At 39.9% G+C, this 8503-nt stretch overlaps 1 protein-coding gene across 11 annotated transcripts; it reads left to right on the top strand.

Moving 5' to 3' along the window:
- Nucleotides 1–1080: 1080 nt before the first annotated feature.
- Nucleotides 1081–5001, top strand: LOC103704931 (protein PIN-LIKES 7). Of its 11 annotated transcripts, none has more exons than XM_026803807.2 (13): nucleotides 1081–1189; nucleotides 1734–1802; nucleotides 1905–1973; nucleotides 2430–2682; nucleotides 2769–2848; nucleotides 2921–3045; nucleotides 3144–3265; nucleotides 3430–3648; nucleotides 3851–3970; nucleotides 4054–4154; nucleotides 4274–4326; nucleotides 4445–4630; nucleotides 4767–5001. In XM_026803807.2, the coding sequence occupies exons 4-13, from the start codon at nucleotides 2548–2550 to the stop codon at nucleotides 4889–4891; spliced, it is 1266 nt and encodes a 421-aa protein (XP_026659608.2). In that variant the 5' UTR covers nucleotides 1081–1189; nucleotides 1734–1802; nucleotides 1905–1973; nucleotides 2430–2547; the 3' UTR covers nucleotides 4892–5001. The 11 variants fall into 11 exon arrangements, with proteins under 11 accessions (XP_026659608.2, XP_026659607.2, XP_038972431.1 ...); XM_026803806.2 differs by having other exon boundaries at nucleotides 1902–1973; XM_026803810.2 differs by having other exon boundaries at nucleotides 1086–1289; nucleotides 1902–1973; nucleotides 4445–4499; nucleotides 4767–5000.
- Nucleotides 5002–8503: the final 3502 nt, after the last annotated feature.

Genomic DNA, 8503 nt, shown 5'->3' with positions numbered 1-8503 from the left:
AGTTGGATCCATCATACCTAATACACCTTGGAGCCGACCACAACCGATGTGGCAAACCGAGCAATCAGAGCTCGCCATGAAGCCCTTAATCAACTAACCAAACCCAGCATATGGCTAGCTCATAGGCATATGGAGAGTCTTTCGAATTTCAAAATCTCTCTCCAACTGGTGACATCTTGGCCACGATCGAGAGTAATTTCCTTAACCGCATAGGCGAGATGCATAGACGAGATGCATGGGACATGATGTGCGAACGAAACGGCAGCCCATAACCTTCGGGACGTCCGACGGGTTACCAAAAATGGTCGATCTGCACGCCCGAATCCTTCAGCCACGAGCACCGACCCTTTCTTATACAAACCAATCTCGAGGGACTCTTTAAGTAAGTGTCCTTGAGCCCTCATATACTGTGTCATCGCTCTGCCGCTCTCACGATGCCTCCATTGTTTTTTGAGAGTCTATCTGACTTAGGCATTAGAGAATCCTCCGTTGGATACTCTCTGATAAGAGGACTTCTTCATCTTTGCTGGTCCAGGTTAGATCTGACATTGGAGCGAAGATTCGAGCACGATCTTCTCTTTCCAGCACTAATAAAAAACGATCGGTGTTGGAGCCATCACCATCCGAGCATATCGATCACCATCTAGCTATCTCAGTGGTATATCGCGACCTTTTACTGTCTTCTACAATCTAAACAGTCAAGTACTAAGCTCTTTAGCGACTCAGCTAGCTCGGTGCCTCGGTCAAATCAATTCTCGGCGTCAACAATATCTAATTATATAAGCAAATAACTCTCTTCTCACCTCTTTAAATTTGTAAGGCATCGTTTTCATCATTCTTGCGCCTCTTCTTGTCTCCATTGTTCCTTCGTAATCTATCCGTTTGGAGAGCGATGGCTGCTAAGAAAGACAAAATTAAGAGGGGGTCCCACTGCAGCAGCGGTGGTATCAGCCGTGGATCGTATAATATTATCCCGTTTCTTTTATCTCACAAACTTTTTGAAACGCGAGCAAAATTCTCCGTCCGTTATCCGTCTCTCGGCTTCCTTTAGGCAGAACCTCTCGATGCCTATAACTATACGATGCCTATAAAATTAAGCCATGCTTCCTCTTCCTCAGTCTTTTTCATACATGACATCTCTCTACTCTGACAAGCTCAGTATCTCCAAATGGATTCCTCTCTGGTCCAAGTAATATTCTTTCCCCATCTCCTTCTTCCTCCTCTATATCTTTTCCAATTCCACTGCCCATCTCTTCTCTGCTCTACCTCAACTCAAGACCAGCTCCCTGGTTAGCGCCTCCCCCCCCCCCCCCCTCTCTCTCTCTCTCTCTCGCTCGCTCGCTCGCTCGCTATACGATAAATTCATACTGCATATGAAATCTTTGTAGTTTTATGTTCTCTACATCTTTCTAATTCTCTATATAAAAGAGATCATCATCTTCTCTTTTTTAAATATTTTTTTTCTTAAATCATGATATACTACACACGTATGATCGCCAGCTTTTCCATATAATATATAGTTTTCTTACTTTAGTAAGAAGACAATAATATAATACAGACATGTGATGGTTGTTGGATAATACATAATAACATCTTAGCTTTGTTCTTTTTTGAAAGAAAAAAAATGAGTGTCATCATTGAATTTACTTATATTCTGTCTATATTTCCCAATAATTCTTTTTTTGATTGAAAGGGAGCTATATTTCTCAATAATTGCCTAATGGTTTTTGCAGCAAAGGCATGATCACATGATAAACAAGAAAGACCGATATTGGAAGACATATTTCGGAGAATACAGCTTGGTCAGTATATCACATAATTCAATGGTTTAGGTGGAGTGGAAATATTATAAAGAAGGCATCATGCCGGATTTAATCTTATTTGTTTCCCTGCGCTCACAGTAGATTTTCTGGTGGCTTGTACCAAAAAAGAAAATAGAGAGAGCTTCAAGAACTATGGTTTTTTGCTAGAGAGTAAGGTTTCAAATCTTGCAATCACTATTTTTTATTATGGTACTGTTGCTGTTGAACAGTTCAAAACTGGATAGGATAGGGATTAGACACCAGCATGGTATCATTTCCAGAACAACTAGTTAGCATGTAACTAAGAAAAAGGAATCAAGATGTTTTAAAACCAACCACTTGCAATTTTTAGGGAAGGATCAATTATAGACACCAGGTACTTTTTGTGGCCCCAGAGCAAGTATGTCCACCACTGGCCAGCACACAGACACAGGGTTGCAGGAATGTTTTATAATTTAGTTGATAAAATTGCATCAGTGTGACACAGCAGATCTGCTGAAACTAGAATGACCTTTACCAGTAACCTCTGAGCAATCTAAAGATGCCACCATTTGGAAACTATATGAATTTTATAATGAAAGAAATACAAAGAGACTACCAAATGAGCTTACAAGAGTGTTTCAACAGGATCTCTTTGTTCCTCTACAAGAATTCTTGAGGCTGATCCAAGCTTAAGCATTGTGATTCTTGACTCTAGAGACAGCTTGCTATTCAGCAACAGAGGAGGAAGGAGAGGGAAAGGAAGATGGGGTTCTGGTCCCTGTTAATGGTGGCATCCATGCCAAACTTGCAGGTCTTGCTTGTAGGCCTGCTTGGAGCCTTTCTGGCATCTGGGTATATTAATATCCTGTCAACCAATGCGCTAAGAGATGTGAACAAGGTTTTCAGAAGAAATAATGTGTTGTTTAAATCTCCCTGATTATGATTTTTTTCGCTTCTTGTTGTTAATATGCATTTGATATACAGATCGTGTTTGCCGTGTTCTCCCCAGCCCTCGTGTTTGCGAGCCTATCTGAAACGATTACTCTCCAAGACATCCTTTCTTGGTAAGTCATCTGATTCCTAGTCTCCTAAGTGACAATTTGTTTCAAAATGACTCAATCTTCTGACCTTCTAAGGTGGTTTATGCCCATTAATATTGGCATCATATTCTCAATTGGAGGAATCCTTGGATGGGTAGTGGTGAAGATCTTGAAACCCGAGCATCATCTTGAAGGCCTTGTAATTGCTAGCTGCTCAGCTGGTAAATAATTCTCATTCTATGACTGAAAATTTGATGAACGGATCTGCGGTCTTGGCCGTTTGCAGACATAATCTTAGTCCTCTAGCATCCAAATGCAGGTAACCTGGGAACTTTGCTCTTGATCATTATCCCAGCAATCTGCAATGAAGATAGAAATCCATTTGGGGAGTCCAGTGATTGCAAAACCCTGGGACTTTCCTATGCATCTTTTTCGATGGCGGTAATGTCTTCCACTCTATGTAGTAAGTAGCCATAACATGGTGCTTATAGTTCAGAGATAAGATAATAACAACAATTTCGAAAACAATCAAGATTACCCGAAGGCAAATATTTCCAATGGTTTCTCTCTCAAAAATTGTAGACATCTCACTCTTGTTCATGCAGCTAGGGAATTTCTTCATATGGTCACATACCTACAGTCTTATGCGGAAATCGAGTGTTCTTCATGAAAAAATCCATAGTGAAAATGGGATACAATTTCCTGAAAATGATTCAATGACCAGTGTGGAAGCTCAAAACCAGTACAAAGAAGGACGTAGGGATCAGGAAGCTTTGCTTCTGCCACCAACTAAACCTACTGATGGAGCTGCACAACATCAAAGTGTAAGTACTATGTACCAGTTCTCAATGTCCTGGAATTCATAAATAAGATAACAATTTTAATTATAAAAATCTTCTTAGCATAAGAAGTAAATGATTGATTCTAATTATGTTTAAGAGATGGTGATGATGATGATGATGATGAATAGAAAGAAACAAATGAATCCAATTGATTGAATTATCTTTGAGATATTTCACTATGCAGATTGTCCCACTGTTATCCAAAGGAGAGGGTAGTGAAAATAAGGTGAATTTCTGGATGAGCCTAAAAGCAACTCTACACCAGATTTCAAATGAATTGCTAGCACCACCAACTATTGCCGCAGTAATATTTTTTTTATATATACAGTCCATTCATCAATGTTAGTATAAAACTTGTGTTGATCAACAATTCTTTACCTTTCGCAGATTTTTGGCCTTGTCATTGGCATGATACCATGGTTAAAATCACTTATCATAGGAGCCACTGCTCCACTTAGGGTGATTCAGGACTCCATCTCATTACTAGGGTAACTGCTATCCTGTTTCATCACTATCTAAATAATCTCAACACTTGTTCTGGTCTTCCTCTCAACTCATGCAGACTTTCCATATTTTCTTATCTTACTCTGTGGAGTCTTCGTCGCAGGGATGGTTCGATACCTTGCGCCACTCTAATTCTTGGAGGCAACCTAACCCCAGGTGAGCTGTTCTTCAGTGAAGGCTCAAGAAACTTCATCTTGTTATTTTACTGAAAGCTTAAGAACTCTGTAACTTGTACCCGAAACATACACTGATCTTCCTTGATAAATATAAACAGGGATCCGTGGATCAGCAGTAAAGCCTGTGGAAATTGTAGCAATTATCTGTGTGAGGTATGTGATCCTTCCCCTCTTCGGGATTGCCGTGGTAGAAGCAGCAGGAGAGCTTGGGTTCCTGCCACCATCTCCCCTCTTCCAATACATGTTACTGATACAGTTCACTCTGCCACCCGCCATGTCTATTGGTATAAATGCTTATGTTTACTAATCTTCTTTCAGTAGTAAATTTTACAGCATATGAATGCATTGGCCATCTAATCAGAAGAACAGAAATGTCTCTAGTTTCTGATGATGGGACTAAAGATTGGAAATGGAATGCAGGTACCATGGCTCAGTTGTTTGATGCAGGTAAGGAAGAGTGCTCTGTCATCTTCCTGTGGACCTACTTGGTTGCTGCCATTGCACTTACAGTTTGGTCGACAATATTTATGTGGATCTTGTCCTAAATGTAATAATGATATGATATGAACCGAAAATATTATGCTCCACCAGCTCTTGTATTCGATTAAAGAATTCTGCTTCTGAAGCAATTCAGCCCTTCCTCTTTCACAATAACAGTATAACAATCTCTCTCTCTCTCTCTCTCACTCACTCACTCAAGCACACACACTGACACACAGGGTGAGGGTAGCTTCAATAATTGAGAACTCTTAACTGAGCTAACATTCAGTGCTCTCACACGTCAGTCACAACCACATCGGCTACAATAATTAAGAGACAAAGCGATATGGATTCCTCAAAAAGGTGGCCAAAAAGCTGTCATGGTATAGTTGTATGGAGATTATCTCTGGTGTAGTAGATGCTCTCACAAACCCCAAATATTAGTAAGAGATAGAAGTTGCTAAAGAAATAGCAGCTCAAGAGCGAATCGGTAATCAAAAATTCCTGGAAGTGATAGGATGCAGCAGAATCACACTTTGAGGTACGAAAGTCAAGACAAAATCTATCTAAACCTCAATCAATACGTAACGATAGGATAAAACATGAAAACAGAGATTCATTTTTCTGGTTTTCTTGTCAATTCTATCCATGGCTGCCGGCCGAAAGAAGAGTGAGGGGACGTCGTGGCCTCATTCAGAAACTTGGTCGGGGGTCCCCTGATTAGCCCCGCCGGCCTATTCGATCGAGAAGGACGCTCTTTTAATTGGGCAAATTGTCATGCCTCATCTCACTTGCATGGGCATGCGACATACAGCCGAATACCTATGAAGTGTGCCCCATAGGATATGCAAAAAAAAAAAAAAGTACATATAGTAACAGTGCAGGTAACTAAGATATTAAGACTTCTTACAATAATAAATATACATAAAATAAAGTTCAGCAAATTTTTGAACTCGACTGTATATCATTTTGTTTAAAAAAAAAAAAAAGGAGGATTGATTGTAAATCCGACCTAAGATCCTATCCGCATTAATTATCGGCATATGAAATAGGTAAAAGAAACAAAAGTGAGCTAAAAACCCTTCTAAGCTACCTCTATGTCTAGTTCAATTAACCGTAGTATGTCAATTCTTATAATATAAGAGTTTTAGTTATAATTAGAAGAATGATGAAGAACATAAAATATATATTTCAAAAATATTTAATGCATCTGATCAAAAATTAAAATTTCAAATCGATGTATTTAACCATTCACATTCTCTTCTAATCTTTACGATAATGACCATGATCAGCCCATGGCAAATTCTGGAAGAGATTAACTTTTGACTACAATATGCCTTCAATCGATATGCGCCATTGATCCCTTTACTGGAGACCAGGAAGGAGACTAGCTCTGAGATCATTTGAAAAATATGCTTTGTAATAGCATGTGTTAGTGATCACCCTACTGATGTGGCCCCAAAAAAACTAGCTCCCAACTTTAATATGCCATCAATCAACATGCACTGATGATTGTCCCACTGGAAGCCAGGAAGGAGACTAGATCTTGACTTGTGTGATCATAGTTAGGCTAGAGAACAAATCATCATCACGAATAAAATAGACAATATACCAATGCAACAATAATGCAAATTAATACCCTAATAAATCATTTCAATGCTTGATCATGTATTTTTAGAATTTCATATTTATGCAAAGCATACACAACGTATAATATATAGATATACGGATAATATGCAGAGTTAAATTTCAATATATAAAACAAATCATGTATACGAGAAGATATTAAAATAGACGTACTTACAGCTCAACTTACAGGGCACAAGAAACTCTCTCATTATATTAGGCGTGACCGATACAAAAGTATTCCCTAATGGTTAGATTCGCTTCTAAAGCAAAAGATATCATTAAAAAAAAGAGTCTTAGCATATATATTAAGGATCTCTAGGTTCGTGGATTGGTAACGGCCCCAAGGTAGGGTCCAATCTTTGTCCACACAACCAAATCTAACCTAATATCCAAAGGTCTCGATGACCCCTTAGATCTAATAATTAACTTTAACCTAGCACTGACATAACCATTACTCAATAAAATAGAGTTCGTAGTTACCTAAATATGAAGGAGTAGTCCCGATCATGCCTACCAGCTATCCTAGTCCTAATTTCCACCTAATCAAATTGAGATTCTTGGGTTAGATTTAATGTTGCAGTTAAAAGGAAATTAAGCTAAATGGTTAGGATTAGGCTCAGTCTGGACCCAAATTAGGGAGTGTACTCAGATAACCTCCTATGGTCACCGATAGGGTGCAATGAGAGAGATATGCAGAGAGAGAAAGTGTGAATGAAAGAAGAGGGAATTGAAGAGGGGAAGAAGGGGCATGAACAAGAAAACTCTCTTGAAATAGAGGGAAAATATGGAAGGGAAAATAAGTCTGGTGGTGGTTAGAGGCTGCGTCATGGGTGACAGTGGGTCCGTAGCCAGTAAGTGGCAACTGGCGTAAAAGAGGCAAAACAAAAGAGAAGAGGCGGTGGGATAGGATCTTGGCCGGTTGAAAGTCCAAGAGATAGGGCTCGGGCATAGAGAAGAAAATAAGAGAGATCCTCAATAAGCTATAGGTGTTTGAACATGATTACATGACTAGGATCTGATATATACTTCTTTAGCATAAAGACATGGAACACATCATGCAGCTCTACCAAACTTGGAGGAAGAGCCAAATGATAGGCCACCTCTTCGGTCTTATCTAATATCTTGAAGGGCCCCATATATCTCGAATTCAAGTTTTCTCGAACTTCAAATCTCGTTGCACCCTTCGTAAGAGATGCTTTGAGAAACACATGATCTTCTCTTTGAAAATTTAATTATCTCCTATTATTAGCATAATTCTTTTGTCTACTCTAAGCAGTGAGGAGCTGCATCTGGATGAATTGGATCTTATCCATTGTTTGCTGAACAATCTCTGGGTCTAATAATTTTCTCTCACCCACATCATCTCAACAAATTGAAGGTCTATATTTTCTTCCATCCAAAGCTTCAAAAGGAGTCATCTGGACGTTAGGCTGATAGACCCTCATCATCTCATCCCATAAACTCTTCAAATCACCATCAGCCAAGCTTGGTTAATGTTGGTAAAGAATCGGAGAAGCAGCCCATCAAAACATAACAAGCATTTATTGTTACACCTATCTTGTATCTTTTACATTTGATATGCAACAAGAGTATGCTTTGCAATATATTCTACTAAGCCAAGGAAGGAGAATGATGATACCAAGCATATACATAGATTGATCATTGATGGTGAGGTGAACGTGATAATTCTTTTCTCCATCTACCAAAGCTGTGATGTTGTATTCATGTTCTAATATATCAGCTCTTTTTGTTTTTTTTTTTTAGTAGCTATTGTTGCTGGAAATTGGACCCGGGGGCAATCTTCGGTCGAGGAGAGGGAGCGGAAGGTGGTTACTCACGGCGAGGCGGTGGTCCGTCGACGGGCGGCGTCCTCCGTCTGGGGCGATCGGAGAGAAGGAGCGGCTGGTTCCCGTGGCTGGGCGACGATCCGACAGTGGGCGGCGTCCTCCGTCTGGGTGCCTGCACACGGACCGGTGGCCGGGTCTTCCGGCGCCGGCCCTCCGACGCTCAAGTCAGGGAGGGGGCAAATCGTGTAGAGTAGAGGTCAA

This window comes from Phoenix dactylifera, unplaced genomic scaffold (genome assembly GCF_009389715.1).
Source record: "Phoenix dactylifera cultivar Barhee BC4 unplaced genomic scaffold, palm_55x_up_171113_PBpolish2nd_filt_p 000097F, whole genome shotgun sequence".
In the NCBI taxonomy this organism is placed as follows: domain Eukaryota; kingdom Viridiplantae; phylum Streptophyta; class Magnoliopsida; order Arecales; family Arecaceae; genus Phoenix; species Phoenix dactylifera.
This window is presented reverse-complemented; position numbering and strand designations above follow the sequence as displayed.

What these genes read in the sequence shown, in the direction of transcription:
- LOC103704931 (XM_039116503.1), top strand. Translation starts at nt 2,548, where the DNA reads ATGGGGTTCTGGTCCCTGTTAATGGTGGCATCCATGCCAAACTTGCAG. An exon ending in CGCTAAGAGATGTGAACAAG is followed by an intron (nt 2,683 to 2,768) that starts GTTTTCAGAAGA and finishes TTTGATATACAG; the next exon opens with ATCGTGTTTGCCGTGTTCTC. An exon ending in GCCACCCGCCATGTCTATTG is followed by an intron (nt 4,631 to 4,766) that starts GTATAAATGCTT and finishes AATGGAATGCAG; the next exon opens with GTACCATGGCTCAGTTGTTT.